The sequence below is a fragment of the Hermetia illucens genome, chromosome 2 (assembly GCF_905115235.1).
Source record: "Hermetia illucens chromosome 2, iHerIll2.2.curated.20191125, whole genome shotgun sequence".
In the NCBI taxonomy this organism is placed as follows: domain Eukaryota; kingdom Metazoa; phylum Arthropoda; class Insecta; order Diptera; family Stratiomyidae; genus Hermetia; species Hermetia illucens.
The window spans coordinates 97209929-97232121 of NC_051850.1; the positions used below are offsets into that span (position 1 = coordinate 97209929).

Consider the following 22193-nt stretch of genomic DNA (forward strand, 5'->3'; position numbering starts at 1 on the left):
ACGCAAATGATAGATTAATGCATAATTTTTTCTCCAAACGCTCAAGAAGGCATGAGATTAATCAAATCGCTTGAAACCGCCATCAGTGTCTTGTTAGTACGGTTACTCAGTGGCCTTACATCAATCCAATCAAGAATGCAATAAAACGATAAAGAGACATTTTAGGAGAGTATAGGGGATGCTAGCAACAAACAAAAAGGTACGCCCTTGATACGCCACGCATTCAGCCTGAGTCACAAAATATGCAAGAAAATGGACGAAAACGTCAAACAGCGATTAAAACTAGAGATAATAAAGAAAATGAATCAGATCTACGCAAAGCGACAACAATTCTTGTTTGTCACACGTTTTCTCAGAAACGGTTATACCTATTGATACGAAATTTGATGGGAAAATTGAAACTGTGAAACCCAACGCATGCAGTGAGTAACATAATTTCACGTTGAGGCATGTGGGCTGTTAAACAAAAAATCCCAATTAGTGCTACCCGAAGTGGATTTTATTTTTGACATTCGTTTTAAAGTTGTGGTAGTGGGGGACGAGGCCTCTAGAGATATAACTTATTTCATGAGGCCATTCCAGAATCTAATAATAATAATAATAATCGTTGGCGCAACAATCCATATTGGATCAGGGCCTTGAAGTGTGTTAGAGCACTTCATTCAAGACCGTAACGGTACACTAGGAGGCAATGTGGTCAGCATTGCGCTCGCCCGAGATTATTACCCTGATTTGACTCAGGTACTCATTCACAGCTGAGTCGACTGGTATCCGACGTCAAATCACGATGCAAATTCCACTGCCACCAGTGAGATTTGAACCGCGACCTTCCGTATGACAGCCTAATGCTCTAACCACTGAGCTATCCGGACCAGAATCTACCTAATCGAAAAAGTTGAATCTCTGAACAGATCATGAAAGTGCCTCTACATATCTGATATTAAGGCGTCAGAATATCCTCAATATCGACATCTACTTAGTAAAAGTTAATAATAATATATTGCGATATTTTTTAGAAATTTAATTAAATGCCCCTTGTGTTCATCATTGAATTATAATATGTTGCTGCAATTTAGGCTATGATATAAAGCATGATACTTCCCGATATACAAATGAACTTAATAATAGTATACTATTCTTTTGAGGAATTCATTGGAAGTCCCCCTTAAGTTTATCATATATTACGATAAACACGATTCTACGAAATTTGGTGAGAATCATACTTCAGCTGGCTAAGTTATAATAGCTCAAAATTGTCTCCTTTGTGTAAATTTACTGCTACCACATAATTACATTAAAGTGAGTAGTCTGACATGTTAAGTGCATTATGAGCTACGTGCCAGTGGAGCAGTTTTGCACATAAATATTCCTAAGTTTTCGATTTAGATGTTAAAAAAGTCGGGATACCGGAAGCTGGGCGCTTTGACTATAAAGGTTTTGTGTTCATCTTATGAGAGTAGTGTGTGTGTGTGTGTGTATGGTGGGGGAGAAGCTACAGCTTGGCCCATTGTACTACTGTTGGCCCCATTGTACTCGCCTCCCCCGTCTAACGGAATATTCCGGATTCGTTAACGTATCGCAGGATTTCCGTTAGTGGATGTGATGCTACCCGTCGCAATTGGAGAACATCGGCACCAAAGATCTGATGCCTGATGCGTCCATAGGCGGGGCATTCACATAGGAAAAGCTCCGTCGATTCCGCTTCCTCATTACAGGAAGGAAACGTATCATCTTCGGTAATTTCTCTTCTGAACATATGCCCAGCTAGTGAATTATGGCCTGTCAGAATGCCCACAATACACCTGCAAGTCCGCCTGCTTTTCGACAGAATAAACTTTGCGGTACGTATGTTCGGTTCTGGCAGGAAAAGTTTGGTGTGTCGAGCAGCATTTAGGCTCTGCCACCTGTCATTATGGGAAACTTGTTTCCAGTTTTTGAAAACAGATTTAGCCAATGCTACTGATACCCCAATTGCTGGCTCCGGTCCCGGCATAGGGGAGATTGACCCCTCTTTCGCTAAAGCGTCCGAGATTTCATTTTCCTCTATGCCACAGTGACCAGGTACCCAGAGTAGTTCCACCGTATTGAATCTAGACATAGAGTTCAAACGGTTTCTGAATTCCTGAACGATTTTCGAGGTGATCAAAGGACTGCTCAATGCCCTCAGTGCAGCTTGACTGTCACTGCAGATTGTGATGCGCCTGCCCTTCAACCGCTCGTCAATCACCCAGTCTGCCACCCTTAGGATCGCATAAACTTCGGCTTGAAAAACCGTTGCATATTATCCCGAAGGAAAAGCGCACTTCTCGTTTTTATTCGAGAGGTTGACTTCGGCTCCAGAACCCTCTTCTGTTTTTGAGCCATCGGTGTAGAAGACTTCCGTATATCCCGCCACGCATTCCTCTGGGTCTTCCCAGTCCTCTCTACGCTTCAGGGTAACTTCATATCTTCTACCAAACAGATGTATGGGGACACGAGAATCGGAAGGCATTGTAAGAACTGGATTCAGTCCTCCCAGTAACTCTTCCAATGCTCTGTGCCCCCCACATCCGTTGTTTTCCCATAGATCTAATCGAATTAGCCTATGAGCTGCTCTCATTGCAGTGCTTTGAATAAATATATGCAGGGGCTGCAAATTGAGTAGTGCATTCAGAGCTGCGCCGCTCATGGCACCAGTGATACCCAGACAAACAATTCTTTGCAGTGCGGCTAGTTTACGGTGAAAACTTTTTTGTCTCACCTTAACCCACCACACTACGGATGAGAGTAACTCTATATGCATCGTTTTCAATTCGTACATAGATTAAAATGCAAAATAATCTTTCATTGACTGCTAAACTCCAAGCTATGCATATGCACACGCATATCAAAGACATAAACGTTGTGCTCACCATAAATAAATACACATTGCCCGTTACTGCATATAGTTGCATACATATATATATAAATTTAGGCAATTTATAAGCACATACATATACCCTGTCTCGAGTAATTCATACTGATATACAGGTAATCAAAAAAAAAACTAAAAATCGATATAAAGTTTCGGTTTTATTTAAAAATTAATAAACAAAAGAGTACAGAGAAGGAAATTTTCCAAAACTATTAATAACTTTATTTAAGCAGATATGTATGTATTTGTACCATTGTGATTTCTTTCAAATTTTTGGGTTGGATAAGTTCTGACAACGGAGCCTGTTACACTTTTTGGGACACACATTTTGGGTTCTCACTCCCCTATGTTTGGTATTAGAAACAAGATCAGTTTTACAAAGTGCTAATTGAGCCCTTTCAATCCCTTCCCTACCCCATATGACCATGTCTGGGGAGCCTCTCCCCCCTTAAACTCGACACAAAACGGTATCACTTGCTATATGTGTTCATAGTTCGCGCCGTCCTACCAAATGTAACGATAATAGGTTTAACCGTTTTCGAGTAAATCCGGTGTGACAGACAGGCAGACATCGACTCGATTTTAATATGGTTTTGTTTTACGCAAGACCTTAAAAAAGACCTTACATCTGGAGCATTTCAATATGAAAAACCAGTCATGAATTCGTGAAAGGAATACATGGGAGGAGAGGGTCCGTTTCAAAAGCAAGTTACATGTGGTGAAGTCTTCGAACTTCAACCAGCAAAACAATAGTTCGTTCTTACTGTATTGCTGCACCATTAATGGCTTTGTTTTTAAATTTACAAACAAAAAAAAAGAATTCTTATATAAAAATTCTACAATTCTTAACTAGAGTAATTCCAGTAACTTTACAATATGAAAATCAATATCAGGAAATTTTCCATCACCTTTGCAGGGAGAGATCTTTTTTAAAAAAAAGTAAAAAATAACAACAACGGTGAAAATTTCTTAGATTACAACTTTCATCGGCGACATTCTGTCCGAACATTACGAGCGATCGGCAAAAATATCTAATCGGATAAAATATATCGCGATTAGTATTCTTCTGAGTGTGCCTAACAGAGGAGGTGCTGACGTCGGCCTCAAAGTAGATTATCGTCTTCGCTAATGCATTGTGCTACCGCATCTGCTGTCCAGGACTGGGAAAACTATCCCGCTACTCAAGCTACCCACTCTATAAGCAACACCTATGGGCCGTCACAAAAAGTGTCGTTATCTCTAGCACGGAGAAAGATGTTAGCCACGTCCCAAAAGTACAATACTTGACTGCCAGCGGAAACGTGGGCGCAAATCGATGAATGTAGTTGATGTGTATTAAGCGCTGAAGCTCCGCTTGAAAACTCAGGAATACTTCAACATATTGTGCGCCATGACAAAAGGAATTCCACCATTTCGTTGGTGAGTGAAGCTTGCGCAATAACAACGATTTCGCTGCCGTATACCGCCCTACAAAAGAGCTGGCGGGAGGTTGTAAGCCCTTAGACGTTCCCGTGGGAGTCTTCTTGCGGAACTTTCCCTTACTGCTCCTTGTGTTTATAAGGAGTTGTTAGTTTCGTTTCTCATTCGTAAATGCCGCGATTCTTCTACCGCCGAATGTGTCGAATGTGGCGACACAAGGAGTCTTTAAGTTATTGCTGCTGTCGCAAAGATATTAGCTAGAATCATCCTGTAACGAATTAAGGATCCTCCTGTTACGGCCACATTAACACCTTTTTGATCATTGTGGAGAGGAGTGCGGAGTTTAGATCACACCATTTGCTCTCCACCGATTTCGGGAAAGGCTTCAACAATATGAACCGGGGAGTGTATCCGTCCTGCTTTACATGTGAGGGGCATTCCAGCGAAACAAAGAATTATTATTACGGAAACATGAATTCGATATTTCACGTACACAAGGTAAAATCTCAGTAGAAGTCGAAGGCGAAGTCTACCAAGGTTGCATCTTGTGACCGATACTTTTTCTTTTCGTTTGTGTCGTTCTTCAAATTGTTCTTGTTGTCTTGGCTGGAGAAGGTGTAAGGGTTCAACGGACGATGTCACCTTTTCTAAACGCACTTCGACTATGCTGATGACATTTATTTGCTGTCATACCGAGTCATGGACCTTTGCCAAATGCAGGTGAAACGCATTAACAACGCTACATCCGCCTTCATAGCTTTTTTTAAAATCGAAAAATGCGGTTAATGCAACACCATGATCAAGCTGAGACCGTTCTGTGTTGCTATATGTTTAGTAGATATTATAGTTACCACCGCTGTTATTCAAATGCTCCAAGCTTTCAGCAATTCATATTTGCGTCTTGTCATCGGGGTAGTCTGATCTAATACAATTTCGAAGGAAGAACTTGGTCCGCATACAAGCCAGACACCTGTAGACGTGCTGATCGGAAAGCGGAAGTGGCAGTGGATTAATTAATTGGTGGTCTATCTACTGCCACTTCCGCATTCCGAATTATTTTAGTGTGAAACTCGTAAAACAGGGCATCATTTTAAAAGTGTCATAAGAAAGAAACTATGGCTTCAAAAAATAAAAAGACAAAATGACGGCCGCCATATTCAAACATTTCTGTGTAAAGACGCAAGGTGATAGAAACGTGCGGGGTAGTACCCAGGCTTTCCAAGTGGATTGTAACCATAAATTTCGAATTTTGACAGATTGGCAAGCTTGTGAACACATTGTAGTTGATTTTTGCCATGTTTTTGAAATTTCATTATGCCATGAGTTTATTAAGTTGATTAAATCGATTCATTAGATTTTTCTCTGTACTACCCCCGGGGCGCTACAACCCTGGGCTCTTCGGGACAGCCAATAGCACCTATCTATCCGCACAGCAGAAAAACAAGTTTCCCGGAAAAGCTTTCATTACTAATTACGCGTTGCAAAATTCTTCCAAAATTAAAGGGAAAGTAGATATCAACATAATATTTTACACGAACATTTTTGAACGCATTATCTATCAAAATATATATAAAGAAAAAAACTTGCAAAAAAAATTTATAATTTCGAACGGCGACAGTTCCATTCCGACTGCTTCATGCAATGGAACTCCCTATCCCAGGATGGGTAAAATAGTGGATTTTATGTGTGGACAAAATGACCAAAGATCTAAAAGGAGATATAATTTATTTAAGTTAATTTCGTCCGCATGTTCCGATTATGATTTTGTGTGTTGTCAAATCATTAAATATATGGATCAGGCTTATATTAAATTATAAGTTTCAGTGTACGGCTACTAGAACACGAAAAGGTCACAAAATTTCGGCGAAAAAGTAGAAGCCGTCTATTTTTCTCAGCAGTATGCATTTTAGGCTTTTATTTAAAAACAAGTCGGGAAACGGGAAGCTGGACGCTTCAGGTATGAACGACTTTGTATATTTCTTTTGTAAAGACATTTGAGTGTGCATTTGCCCCATTAGTACGCAGCACTAATATATGCATATATTATATGAGAATATTCACATTCAGTATTGAATTTGCAAAGAAGCGACAAATATGACCTACCATACCCTGTATTATTCCGAAACTTCGTGGTGCTACAGTAAACTTGAGGGGAGTTTTGCAGCCAATCACTAAAAATTATGGTAATATATTATACTATTATTATCTTTATTTGAATAGATATCGGTATGGAGGATATTTCGGAGCTTAGGCAGCATACAGTGGACGCCTCCTGATATTTTTCAGATTTTTGGTTGAGTAATTTCTGAGAATGTGTCCGTTAAAGAAATAAGCACTTTCGAACCTCGCACTCCCCACCTTAACAACAAATGTCAAAACTAAGACTAGTTGCGGAAAGTACTAACCGAGATCTTTCATTTGATACTCCACATGAACATATTTGATGAAAAAAAATTGATGTTTAAAATTAGGTAGTTCCAAAAGGGCCAATCGAGTCAATTCCATTTAATTTCCCTTTTTCGTGTGTGTAGATGAGCCCCTCCGCTCTCCGAACTCACAAAACAAAGGTCACAGATTACATGTTTCTACTGCTGAAATATGTTTCAGCTCCCTCCAGGACTTCTCGATAAGTTTGCATTCCCCCTCGACTAACATATTTGAACCATGTTTTTCTATGGCGATCTACTCGTCGGCAATCTTGGGATAATGCAATTAATCTCTGACGCTTTTGACATATTCAAATTGTTCAACGTCTTTGACTTTAATTTTTAAAAATAAGTACTGTGAGTCAGGATTTATTATTCCTAGGTATGTGTGTGCATATTTGTGCACAAAAAATATAAAATGTGAATCACTTCACTATGAAATGGGAAGCCTAGGGCTGCGGCAAATATTTATCGTTTCAAAGTATTTCTGCGGATAAAGTAATGACTACTTCATATCGAGCAATCGTTACTCATTACCAGCATCTGAAGAATCATTTTCCAAATCTAACCAATAAATAAAACATCCGATAGGGTTTGCCAGTTAAACATAGTAATGGAATTTTACATAATTTTAAAAGTGAAAAAAGCCTTTTTACGAAATATTTTTATAAAATTGTAAAGTGATGAAACTGTAGAAGGAATGTTTAGAGTGTCATGATAAAATGAAGCCACATTGCCATTATATTTAAAATCTCCCCCTTTTAGTAGACAAGATCAGATTGCTTATGTGCCAAGATTCAAGCAAAATAAGCTGGACATTCTGGGCCTAAGCGAAGTAAGATCGTGCGATTCTAGAGAGTATCCCTTTCCCTCTTGCACTGTGCTTTTGAACTCTGGAAAGGGTAGCGATAGATGCGAATCCGACATCGGACTTCTAGAGGTTATCACAAAGCGCACTCGTTCGACCTGGGAATCGATTTCTGACAGAAATTCGACTGCAAGATTGCGGTCAATAGTAGGCTGACCTAATACGATCAGGTATCATTTAACAGTTAATCACCGCATAACTTTCAAATGACTCGGATATGCAAACTCAAGCCAACGCATTTATTATTCCCTAGTAATGTTCGCTTCTCTTTATTCAAAAAAGTATCAGCTGCTTTTGAAATACATTAAAAATAAATATCTTTTCAAAAATTTAATTGATGGTTCGGTATTCATTGGTCTGGAATAGATACATACTTGTTATTTAAACATTCATTTACTTTTATAAACAAATGAAAAACGCATACATCTAACGCTTCCTTTGACAATTCAATTCAATATTTCCACTAAAGATGTAACAAATGCTCGCGTTCTATTTGAAACAAAGACAAATTCAAAACTTTCAACTAATATCTTCTTTCCAAATCACTCACATCGATTTCTGGACGATGACTGACGTCAATCTGGACTGATTATGAAGGAGCACACATCAGTCCATCAGATTTTCATCAGTCCAAACTGATGAAATACTGATCGTGTAAAGTCAGCCGTAAGGAACATCACAATTGTGCAATGCTATGCACGAAAGAAAATTTCTGATATAGAGGAGAAAGATACTTTCTATTAGTAATTACATACAGTTCAGGAAGTCTCTCCACTTCCTAAAGATTACATTGCGATTGTAACGGGTGAACTGGCAATACTTTGTTCGGGCATCCTTTGTAGCCTTCTGCAATTTTGACAATATATGTCTGAGTGGGTTTCACTAGAATTATGTAGGGTAGAACAGTAAAGGAGAAGTTTAACTTCTCTGAAAATTACGGGTTGAGCACAGAGGTATGATTCACACGCTAAACAGTACATAGCGGGCCAAAACACGCTCATCAACGCGCTGCTTTCATTTTTTTCGTTAGAAATATTTTTTGTATACGACATGTGTAAACCAATTTCCTAATTCGTCCTGTATATAGATCCTGCAGCAACATTTACGTGACTATTCTCGTTCGTCCGGCTTGCAGCCACATTTTTGGTATCATCCTTTGAGTTATGTTCTGTTAGTTTGGCTGTGGCCCATTTGAGTCCTGATCCTCTAGTCCTTGAATTGCTATCGTTATTTTTCTCTTATCCGCACTGTAGCTAAATGTGAATACTTTAATTTAAAGTAAGTTAAAAACGAAAACGTGATTGTCTGCAAGGAAAATTCTTACTGCCTTGTGTTTTCTTCCAAAGACATTCTTTAGTGAATTTCCTCTACGAACGCCGAACAATAAATTCTTTCTATTTTCGTGAACTGATGGACAAAATTTAAGCTGAATTTGAAAGCAAATAGCGAGGCTATCCAAACAGAAGCGTCGTAATAATAATAATAACTCTTGGCTTAACAATCCATATTGGATCAGAGCCTTGAAGTATATTAGAGCACTTCATTCAAGACCGTGACGGTAAACTACAGTACACTGTAGGAGGTAATGTGGTCAGCATTGCGATCGCCCGAGATTATTAGCTTGATTTGACTGACGTATTCATTCACAGTCGACCGGTATCCGAGTCAAATCACGATACAAATTTCACTGCCACCAGTGTCATTCGAACCGCGACCTGCCATACGGCAGCCTTGCGCTCTAACCATGCCATTATCCAGACACAAGCGTGATCATCCTTAAGGATAATGCACGAGGTCAAAAGTTCAATCTCGTTGGAGAGGTTAAACTTTTAATTCGCAATTTGTTAACGTTTGTTTTTATGGCGGCGGAAACGAAGCAGTTCTGAACTCGAACTCGAGCAGGATTCAAACCCGTGGTAACGGGGTCGAGACGTTGACGCTCAACCAACTAGGCCATTGCATCGTCAAATTTTTATTACGTCGATGCATTGTGTGAGTTTCTGAGAAAAGGTCTCGAAGTATCATCACTAACTACTACAAAATTTATCGCAGAAGCAGAACTGCTACCAGCTTTAACTGCAACCAAGAATTTGATTCAATAAGATAGCTTGAAATTGTGAACGTTGATTGCGGCAATATTCTTATGATGAGGATTGCCAATAATACTTATTATATTTAAATAAGAAAAAAAATAAATATGATATATAATTTGGAAAATGGTTCTATTCCAACCATACAGTGAAAATCTTAAGAAATGATTGATGCGCTATATTATCGCCAAGAACGTAGCGTGGAAAATTTCCACTCACTCGTCGAATCACGTTTGAATAGAAGGGTGGATAGTGGAAATTGTCCTCTAACATTCATATTTTATTCCCAATAGAATTTTTTCGAAACGCTACTTAAGTAGGTCAGTTGAATGTCCCTTTTCCTGTCGGTCGTGCAGTAGTCACCCCATTTGGTTGCGAAGTTTATCGATTCAGTTAAGCACAGTGACCAGGAAGAGGCTTTTCTTCACATACGAGTATTTCGAGGGGACTTGCAACAAACCCGAAGTCATTGCATGTTCGGTTGTGCATTCGACAGCAGAAAGCCGTTCAAAAAACATCGTAAACATTTTGAACTAAAATGGGTCAGTCTATCAATTAGTCATAATAACCCATAGCTAAAATAACAGGGGGGAAAATTACTCCATAAGAAAAATACTTAAATGGGGTAACTGTAACTAAGTCTTGTATGGTATATAATAAAGGTGACACTCTATGTAGAAAAGAATTACTATAATAGCTGTGAATGAATGAGTGGGTTGTATGCAGACGTATTCTTGTTAAGGAACTCAGTGAATTGAAAGGGTAGCGCTTAGATATTAATTTGAACATGTTGTTTACCCAGGAATGATAAGAAAATTGCTGAAATACAGTGAAAAGTTAGTTACCTTAGATATAGGTAATTATTTTAGAATAGTTCAGGTGCCTTTTCTCAAGGATTTGTAGTTTTGGCAAAACTATAGATGGGCCTGCACTTTTAATTTACCGGAGCAATCAACCTTTTTCACCATCCTGTATCTAAGGATATCTTCTTGTTACATCACTTCGAACGCATTCCTTTTTAAGGCTTTGTTTGCAAAGAGCTTCCGGTTTCTCGACTTGTTCTAAGAATGCTGATATTTATTAAATAAGTATGTTCAGTAGAGAGGACTTGCAGATACATTCCATATGAAGAAAACCGTAATTACATCCTGGGCAGGGAATATTGCAGGAAGTTGATGAGGTATGAAGATTGATTACTAGTCTCTCCATTCTCATGCTCCGGATTCGAATTCGAATTGTTTCTGTCGTATTGCTGTAGGGTTATTATTTACACAGCATTTAGTGTAATAATAATGAAACTGACATATAATTTCATCATCACATGTTCCAATGTCACCAATTTTCCAAATTTGGTTTACATTGACTAAGGAAACAAAGAACAGAAATGAACGCCCATTATCATACAATAGAATTAAAGTATCCTACTTTGAAAATTATGTATACCGCGTCCTATTAAAAACAAAATAACTCTATAAAGGGTATAACATTCCATAATGCTGTTGTAAATACTATATATGAAGGAATCTTGAAATTTTGACCGTTGCTACTGGTGAAAATCAAATCCATCTTTTGTTGTCTTTTTTAAAAACAAAGTTGGCATAATTCGAGCCTACAAGGGAAATACGTTAGCGGGTCCTAGGTCATAGGAATTCTATAATAATTTAAGTACTTATCGATTTGCACATTTGTACATCTTGATAGATAAACGCAAAGTCCTTTTGAAGGTTTTGTGTGAAACAAAACTTTATTAAAATCGAGTTGACGTCTGTATGTCCGTCTGTCTGTCGGTCACGCTCGATTATTCGGAGACGGCTAGACCGAGTGTCACGAAAATTGGTGAGAGCTTGTGGCCTGTTGTTCCCTTTACATACAGGCGCCATTTTGTGTTAAGTTTAAGGAGGCTTCCCATATATGTGAATGGAGGGTGCAACATTTTTTTTTTACAGAATGTGGCCATATGGGGTATCCAAATAAAACGGCTCACTTTTCGAAACTGGTCATATCTTTGATATCGTGTAAGTAAGGGAGTGAGAGCTCAAAGTATGACCCTCAAAAAGTGTAACAAGTCTATCCAACCGAAAAATTTGAAAAAAAAATCAGTGATTGTTGTTTAGGATCTGCGGCATCCTAAGTCCCCATCCACTTCTATGATGTATCTAAACGAAATCATGCTAGAAGTGCAAAATTTGGCACTTGCATAAGTGTTATCCCTATGACATAACTTTGGAAGTTTGAAAAAAAATCCAACTATTATTAGCAAAGTTATAGAAGGTGAAACTTTTACAATTTGTATGAATTTCGTGCATTCTAAAACGTGTATGACGTCACCAAACATGTCAATTCGTCAATACCCAACAAAGTGAGCTCACATGAATGGGAGATCCCAGGGAATCATTTCGTTTTAGTTTTTTAATCATTTATATAGCAATATTAATTACTCGAGACAGACAGCTATTTATAAGTATATGCTAATGAAGCTTTGGGGTAGCGCCTAATTCAGATAGATATATTTGTATATTGAACCAGCGGTATTCAATATACGTGCTTTATATATACTTTTATGCACGAGGCAAATCGAAAATAGGTGTACGATTAATTTATATACACGCATATAGAATACAGTTTTTGGTAATAAGCAATGTTTGTTTGTTTAGCGTGAGCATAATATCTACGTCTGTTATATGTGCGTATTCCTTGTAGTTTGAAAAAAATATGAAGGAATATTTTGGGTTTTTAGCCATATACGAATGAAAAAATATGCGTAGAAATTTTCTCACATAAGATAAACTCAAAACCTTTATACCCAAAGCGCCAGCTTCCGGAATTCCGACTTGGGTTACAATGATTCACTAGTCGAACTATCTTGCTTAACCCATCTAAATATAAACGAGGGATTCTCTGAAAATGAATATATGGCTGCTATAAACGCTTTGTCAGGCATAACGTGTTAACCACATCTATCGCTGTCGGTCTCTGGGCTAGACATATAAAACACTCAAGAGGAACATCCTAAAGTTGATAAAAGTGTTGAAATGATATTGAATTTGCATGATGATCATCGACGATGAGTAGAAGAAAAGGTATCAGTGACAAGATACAGCAGCCCTGGGGGATTTTGCTTTCCTCTTTGAACTCCTCTAAGGTTATACATTGTGTGTTTGTGACATTTTGTTTGGTCATATGTCACTTTGATAAAAGCTATTAGTTCCTCTGGAAAGCCCCTGCTGAGCAAAGCACAATACATTTTTTATTGACGCTGTCGAAAGCTTTCTCGAAATCTATTAAAGGTAGGTGGAGCACATATTGTTTCACAATGATCCGAAGGATGTTAATGTAGTCGATACAGTTACGTTCTAGTCATTTTACGTATCTTTTTGAGATACGGATTGATTTTATGATCACACAGAGAGCCCCGTTTGGACAAGCAATAATGGTACCAGTCTATACTGAATGCACAGCTCAGCATTCAGACTGTGGATGCAAGGCCTACCTAAGGAGTACGGCATCAGAGTTGAAACGCAGCTCCACATTTGAAGTTTCTTTGTGCGCTTGGACGTAACCAACGTAACGTATTTCTCCTCTGTAAGGACTTACCAGTTAAAGTATATTTCGAGGTTCGTGGAGTACATAGCTTTTTGCTTATGTTTTTCAAGCCGATAACAGTAGGTTTCATTTTTTGACTGGCTGCGAAACCTACTCTCGTTGACTCTGCAAGTTTTCTGCTGATTACCAAGCATGCGGATGCCCATAACCGAACCTTTCTGTTCTGCTGGAAGATCCAGCTGCAATTCTAATTTATCTCAACTGCCGGGAAAATTTGTTTGTAATGTCAAGGTAGGCTGTTTACTTTGTTGTGGCCTCAATAAACGCATATTCGCCGTCTTCACTTACCATTTTTGCAGAAGGAAAAATTATGATTTTAATACTATGTTTTGCAAGTCTTTATTGGTTGATATTCCAGAAGAAAAGCCATTCATGACTTCTTACTGCGAATCTTTCCGAATAAACCATTATCATCATAACGCCCGCCTGATTGCATTGGTGGTAGCTTTGACTTCAGATGTCGTTGAGAGCCCTGTGAAATGTTCACTGCCCTGGTAGTTGGATCTTGTCTAACGGTTCTTACAATAGCGTATATTCCCTCTGCGCTGAGACAAATCGGTCTGCCATCACCCGATTGATTTTTAAGGTTTTGTGTAAAACAAAACCTTATTAAAATCGATTCAATGTCTGTCTGTCTGTCTATCTGTCTGTCTGTCTGTTACACGCATTTTTCTCCAAAACGGCTAAACCGATCCGAACGAAATTTGGTGGACAGATGGGAACTATGAAATCCCACGCATACAGCGAGTGGCATAAATTTAGGTGGAGTTTAAAGGGGGGCTCCCCATACATGCAAAAGGGGGATTCAAAAATTTTTTTCACCGGATATAGTTGTGTGGGGTATCAAATGAAAGGTCTCGATTTTTACTTTCCAAAACTGACATTAGTTTTGGCATAAATTGCAAAGTGCGTGAGTAAGGAGTCAAAATGTACGCACTTGAAGTGAGACAGGACTCATTTTCGGAAACTACCCAACCTAAAAATCCGAAAAAAATCAGAGTGGTGTGCCTGGATGAAATCTAGGCCTCAAAATATGTCCCATTCCCATATCTGCTCAAATAAACTTACTAATAGTATATTACTACTTTTTGGAAATTTACTGGAAAACCCCCCTTAAATTCATCCTAGGACTTCCGAATTTTGTACCAGCATAGGGGACAATATTTCGTATATATGTTCTAAATTTCATGGAAATCAGGCAATTAACGCAGTTCAAACTTAGCAATTTCGCGCGAGTTTACTGCTTCCAAAGCCATGCAAATCATATGCTGACGTCATAATTACCCAGAATAATTGACATTCGCGTGGAATATTAAAGTCACATTTATGAAGAATATATTTATTTGCAGCGCTTTTTAAGGTTTTGTGTAAAACACTTATGTGAAATCTAATGTTCGAGAGATGTCCCATTCCGGTATCTGCTCAAAAAATTTACTAATAGTATATTATCAACTTTTAGAAATAGACTAAAAAATTCCCCTCACCGACATAGAGGACAGCCTCGTGTATACACATGCCAAGTTTCATGAAAATCCAACTATTAGTGTTAAAGTTATAACAGTTCAAACTTATCAATTTCGTGCTAATTAACAGCATTCTAAGCCATACAAATAAGATGCTTACGCCATAATTAACGATAATAATTGACATTCGAGTGAAATATTAAAATTCCATTCAAGAAGAATCTAATTCTCCCTCGCTCTTTTTAAACACAAAACCTTATTAAAATCGGTTTACTGTCTGTCTGTCTGTCTGTCTGTCTGGCTGTCTGTCTGTCTGTCTGTCTGTCTGTCCGTCTGTCTGTCTGTCTGTCTGTCTGTCTGTCGGTCACACGCATTTTTCTCGGAGACGGTTGCAGCGATTGACACCAAATTTGGTGGAAAGCTGGGAACTGTGAACGCTCACGCATACAGTAAATTACATCCTTTTACAACGAATTTAAGGGGGTGTCCCCATACATGCAAAAGGAGGGTGTAAATTTTTTTTTCATCAAATATAGTCATGTGGGGTATCAAATTAAAGGTCTCGGCCAGTACTTTTCGAAGCTGGTCTTAGTTTTTACATTTGTTGGAAAGGTGGGGAGTGCGGGGGGTTGAAAGTGACCATTCCTTTACGGGGGCCATTCTCAGAAACTACCCAACCGAAAAATCTGAAAAAAATTGAGAGGCTGCCACTATATAGTGCCTGGGCTCCGAAATACCTTCCACACTGATATCTGCATAAATAAAGTTAATAATAGTATATTACTATAATTTTTAGTAATTCGCTACAGAACCCCCCTTAGATTCATGCTAGGACCACGAAATTTCGCAACAATATAGGGTATAATATAGAGCATGATTTTACCAAGTTTGGTGGAAATCGCACTATTACTAACAAAGTTATAATACGTCAAAGTTGTCGCTTCTTCGCAAATTCAAGACTATAAATGTCAATATCATCCGAAAGTGGATATTCCCACATAATATATGCATATATTACGTGCTGCGTACTAGGAAATATACAAAACCTTTCGTACCTGAAGCGTCCAGCTTCCGGTTTTCCGACTTGTTTATATTTGATGTTGGTTAAATTGTTGGCATTTGCTAATAATATTAAACTCACAGTGTGAAGCGTATGAGGTTGACTATTTCAATACAGGGCTTTCCATCAAATGATTTATTTAAATTACTTTCTAAAAAATAGAGGCCAATAGAATTTATAACTATGTGACACGGAACTGTCAGGCTCATCGCTCCTCACATCTTCTTCTTTTTCTTCAGCCTTCAGTTCACAAGCGGAGTCGGCTCGTCGTGATCGGTTTCGCCATTTTATTTTATTAAATGCCTGATCAGGATGTAATCGCGAGACCTTCAAATCCCCAGCCTGTGTATCATGCGACCATTGTTTTGGCCGGCTTTTTGGTTCCTTACGATTGACTTCGATGTTCTGACCAATACTGGTTGTTGAATTTTCGTTAGCGTGAATTACGTGACCACACCATCGAAAACGCCTCTCTCGCAGTTTTTTCACGATCGGTGCAAACCCATATCGATCGCGGATATTCTCATTTTAGACGTGATCAAAACGTGTCACACCACCAGTGCAATGCAACATCTTCGTCCCCATTACCGCAAGACGCCGTTCATTGTCCTTTATAGTCAACACTCAAACTATAGAGAGCGGCAGACGGACGACATTGCAGTAAATTTTAGATTTGGGACGTGCGCTCATACGTCGATCACAAAGAACACCAGTTGGGGAATGCCACTTCATCCAGGTGGCGTTAATGTTTGAAACAATTTCATTACGCAGTTCTCCATTGGCTGGTAGCATTGACTCGAGATATTTAAATCGCTCAGTTCTTTCAATGGCAGTAATCTGCCCCTCCAAATATTTAAATCGCTGAGTTCTGGCAATGGCGGTAACCTGCCCAGAAGTGAGCGATTTAAATATCTCGGGTCAATGCTATAAGCCAATGGAGAACTACGTTATGCTCCTCACATAGGGAAACACAAAACCTTTTATACCTGAAGCGTCAAGCTTCCAGTTTCCCGACTTGTTTATATTTGATGTTGGTTAAATTGTTTTCATTCTCTAATAATATTAAACTGAGAGCGTGAAGCGTATGAGGTTGACCATTATCAACACAGGGCTTTCCATCAAATGATTTATTTAAATCGCTTTCTAGAAAATAGAGGGCAACGGAATTTTTAGCTATATTACACGGAGCTGTCGTGCACTCGTCGCTCCTCACATCTTTTTTCTTTTTCTTCAGCCTTCAGTTCACAAGCGGGGTCGGCTCGTGATGATGGGTTTCGTCATTTTATTTTATCAAATGCCTGATCAGGATGTAATCGCGAGACCTGAAAATCCCCATCCAGCGTATTAAGCCACCATTGTTTTTGCTGGCTTTTTGGTTGCTTACCATTGCTTTCGATGTTCTGATCAATACTGGTTGTTGAATTCTCGTTAGCATGAATTACGTGACCACACCATCGAAAACGCCTCTCTTGCAGTTTTTCCACGATCGATGCAAACCCATATCGATCGCGGATATTCTCATTTCAGACGTAATCAAAACGTGTCACGCCACCAGTGCAATGCAACATCTTCGTCCCCATTACCGCAAGACGCCGTTCATTGTCCTTTATAGTCGGCCAACACTCAGAACTATAGAGAGTGGCAGACGGACGACATTGCAGTAAATTTTAGATTTGGGACGTGCGCTCATACGTCGATCACAAAGAACACCAGTTGGGGAATGCCACTTCATCCAGGTTGCATTAATGCGTGAAACAATTTCATTACGCAGTTCTCCATTGGCTGATAGCGTTGACTCGAAATTTTTAAATCGCTGAGTTCTGGCAATGGCAGTAACCTGCCCTTCGAGATACTTAAATCGCTCAGTTTTGGCAATGGCAGTAACCTGCCCAGAACTGAACGATTTCAATATCTCGGGTCAATGCTATAAGCCAATGGAGAACTACGTTATGCTCCTCACCTAGGGAAACACAAAACCTTTTATACCTGAAGCGTCAAGCTTCCGGTTTCCCGACTTGTTTAGTTTTGCTGATAGCTTGCACTTGTAAATATTTTTTTTAATTTAACGTAACAATTTCCCTCCTTAAGAAATTTAGTGATGTATTCTCGTGTCTCCAGTGAGGTGTGTTTTAAGCGTTTCTTAAAAATGTTATTAAGAGCTTTTTCAGATACTTTTAATTAGCCCAAACGATAGAAGTATCTTACATGCAACTGATCGTTTTAACCGTGAATATATAAGATAACGGGACAATTTTTTTCAAACGGCCATACCTCCGTTGCTGTAGTAAATATGCTCTTTATTTTTACGCTATGAGTATGGAGAATATGTTATTAACGGTGTCAACATCGTTTTACAAAAAACTTAAACATTTCCCAAAAGGCCACTTCGTAAAATGTTTGTAGCGTAAGCGATACACTTTAATTTGACGCTCACAGTGTGTCTAGCGTTGAGCTATGTCATGAGCTTATGCACAGCTTAATACTATATGTCAACTTTGAATTCAAATACCAATGAATAGAGGCAGGTATAACTGAGAAAACAACTCCCTTACTTTTTTGCGTGTATTGTTTTTTAATCTTGAACAATTCAGTTTCAGTGCCTGCAGTTCCCCTTCACAATATCGCAATACTCATTATAATTTACCGAAAAAGCCGAAATTGAGATGCAATTTTGAATATTTCTAAATTGATTCTGCCGAACGTTTTAAATAACGAACTGCCTTCTTGACCTCTTAATTGAGTGTAGGTCAACTAGTTGCCATTGTTCTTACTTTGTGGTATTAGCACTGAATTCATAACCAAAACGATCCCCGGCGGTCACTTGCATTCGTTTTTACTGTTCACAAATAAGTACATACATACGTATTATTTGAAATTAAATGATGTCATTTATCAGAATTCCATATGATTTTTCTCTGTTTTAATTGTATTTCCAGAACTTTACACAGCCGAGAATAATTGAAGATTTGGCATATGTGCTGATTGCGTGTGGAGCTGTAATGTTTCTGCTCAGTTTCTTGGGATATTGTGGAGCACTCCAAGAAAGCACATGCTTGCTGACAACGGTGAGTAATATTTGTGTACCAATAGATATGTATGGAGTTTAATTTTTATTTCTCAGAAGAAAATAACTCATTGCTCACAGAATACAAAACAATATATTGTGGTCTGAAAAGTTCCAATGCTCTTCCATAAATCGTCAGTTAGATGACAGACACAAATAGGAAAAATTTAAGAGCTAAGAACTTTAGATGTTGAAGTTAAACCCTATTAATGTGAACACTAAAGGAATTCATCTTCAAAAGCTTATTTTTTTTAAAGGCTCATACCTAAGCCAATAATAAATGTATAACGCAATTTTAACTTAGCAATTTAAAATAAAGTAGAGCTCTATTTGTCTGGTGTGTGTCCTCGCCAAAAATGCGAATATCATGCCACTTTTCCGTCTATTTATGTCTTTTTTCCTTGTATAGCAAAGCGTCAAAAGTGCAGCCTGGCATACGCCGTGACAAAAGAATATTTTACATTAAGCTGACCAGAGAATCTGCCGTATATAGAAATTACAATGGAACTTGTAGGTGGTAACGAGGTTTTCAATTATTCGGCAAAGGACGCTACTACTAGCGTTCTCAATCACGATAATGAGCAGCTTAAGAGGCAAAAGACTGCACTACATTTTTCAATCGTATAAGCTCCAGTGTTCCGTTCTACGTAGATGAAAAGCCTTTGCCATTAAACCACTCAAATGAAAAATGAAACAAATTTTCAGGGTTAATGTGTTCTCCTAAGTTACATTTTCCCTATTCAATAGTTTCCTTTTTATATTACGGGTTCACATTTATGGGGAAAAAATCCTGTGATCCTATGGTTAGCTGTCCCTCATAAGCTTTAGCTCTTTGGCAGTTTGTCATTTATGAAAGTGAGACCTTCTGCTTGACTCCTTTCAAACGTCAAGAGAGACTTCTGATCTTCTTCTTTAGCCTTCCTTCCGTCCAGAAACGAGGTAGCCTTCCTTCCGTCCAGAAACATCCAGAAACGTTTTGCTTGGTGAAAGGCCTGTTCTGGAAGTAGTCGCGAGGCTCTCAAATCACCATCACATCGTCCAGCACATAAAATTACTGTTGTTTTCATCCGGCCTTTAGGCCGTTTCCCACTAACATTGATGTTCAGACCAATCTTGACTAACTCCTAGCAGGTCTAATTACTGGAATGTAGCTAAATAGTTACGCTAATATATGAATACCGGAATATAGCTCTATAGTTACGCTGACGATATGGTATTAATCTGAGTTGCATATCACTGGGCAATGAAGGCGTTCCTGGAAGTCCTTCTCGATACATATATACGGGCAAAGAGGGCACTCTTCAGAACGCTTGGCAGTATCGGCGGGACACAGAGATGTCTAAATGAAAAGTAAAGTTCGAAGTGTGGCGGGTGTATCAAAATCGCTTCGTGTTTCTGTTAGTTTTCATGAATGAAGCGCCACCTCACCACTCGTCGTTGTTCTTGTTATGGACACCATCACACGGAACATCCAACATCCAGCGTCCTATACACTGCTTTTTGCAGATGATGTTTTCCAAGCGTCCAATAGTGAAAATGATCTCGAGCCACTTCTCCAAAAATACGCTGGATAATAATAGTAATAATCGTTGGCGCAACAATCCAATTGGATCAGGACCTTGAAGAGAATTAGAGCACTTCATTCAAGACCGTAATGGTACACTACAGGATAGCCTGTAGGAGACAATGTGGTCAGCATTGTGCTCGCCCGAAATTATTACCCTGATTTGACTCAGGTACTTATTCATAAAATAGTTATCGTTCCGATGCTTGTAGTTCTTCTAATATATTGTAGTAGGAGAAAGCTACCTAGTTTTATTTTTACTCATTCATAGCTGAGTCGACTAGTGTCCGACGGCAAATCATGATACAAATACCACTGCCACCAGTGAGATTTGAACCGCGGGCTTCCTAATGACTACTGCCTTGTGCTCTAGCCACTCAGCTATCCGAATACAATACGCTAGATGGCAATTTAAAAGTCTCGCTATTGCATCCAGATCAGGCATTTGATAAAATAAAATGGTGAAACCGATCACGGTGAGCCGACTCCGCTTGTGGACGGGTCAAAGGCTGACGAAAAAGAAGAAGAAATTGGAAGCACGATGAAACAACCGGGTAGACTTGGGAGAACTTGGCAGTGACTTACAGTTTAAACCAGTAACTGATTATCTGGTGCAATGATATTACCTTCACAGCAGAGAAAGCGGGTACAGAAGTAATTTATTTGACAAAGCCATGGTTAAGCTCACCAGTATATGTCAGCGGAAATGTACTTAATAGATAAGTGTGCCTCCAGAGGAATTATAGGGGGGGGGCTGAGTATTGCGACTATCAAAACATACTCAGGGTGAATTCTAAGCTGATGTGTACGTTTGATTCAGACAATAAGGTCTGGATACTCTGGGCTCCAGACCACATGTTATATGGATTAGAAACCTTTGGTGGAATCGGGAACGTCTTCATGGACATAGCTCTAAGCATTGAATAGTTAGTAATAGATGAATAGTTGTGGGAGCTATTCTAGGCGACCTTGGCAGGAGTATAGCAGGCCAAAGAGCTTTTGGAGAAATACGAAGGCAAGAGCTCGCACGGCTGTATAAGCCTAATCAAGAAGAACCTTAGGATCATAGTGGGAATACGGTGATATGGATCACTGCAGTTTAAATTATCATATGTGGACGATAGGAATATCTACCGACGCTGTCTACAGATTCTTTGGGGAGAGAGATAAAATCTCCACATATACACACACTTATGCGCATTAGGGCAGCTGAGAGAATACTTAGTACCAAATGCTAGGCTGAAAACTCAGAAGTGGGAAACTACTCAAATTTTTTGTCGGTTATAGGCTTGGTGGACATACTATAGTTAATATATAGTAATCATTAAACGGAGCGCAGAGGTTCTTTTAGGACCTAATGCCCTAATGCCACTTTCCTTAATACTAGTAGTTTATGAATATCAAATTAAAAAGACTAAAATAAACAGCCCGAAGGATCTATATATAAAACAAGAGTATTCTCCGACAAGTATCTGTATGGCTTAGCGGTTAGAGCGCCAGGTTGTCGCAGTGAAAGGTAGCGGTTCAAATCTCGCCAGTGGCAAAGAGATTTGTATCGTGGCGAGTCGACTCAACTGTGAATTAATATCTTAGACAAATCAGGGTGATAATAAGGGACGAGAATAATGTTGATCACATTGCCTCCCACAGGGTACCGTTTTCCTGTAATATACCGTTACGGTCGTGGATGTAGTGCTCTACCACAGTTCAGCGCAACATCTTGGTCTCCATTACCGCAAGACG

At 39.0% G+C, this 22193-nt stretch overlaps 1 protein-coding gene across 3 annotated transcripts in view; it reads left to right on the forward strand.

The window, feature by feature from the left end:
- LOC119647934 (tetraspanin-18) overlaps positions 1 to 22193 on the forward strand; it is a 145051-nt gene that overhangs the window by 86889 nt on the left and 35969 nt on the right. For all 3 annotated transcript variants that reach the window (XM_038049276.1, XM_038049274.1, XM_038049277.1), the window contains one exon: positions 18759 to 18887. In XM_038049276.1, coding sequence (XP_037905204.1) covers positions 18759 to 18887 — 129 coding nt within the window. The remainder of the gene's footprint in view (positions 1 to 18758; positions 18888 to 22193) is intronic.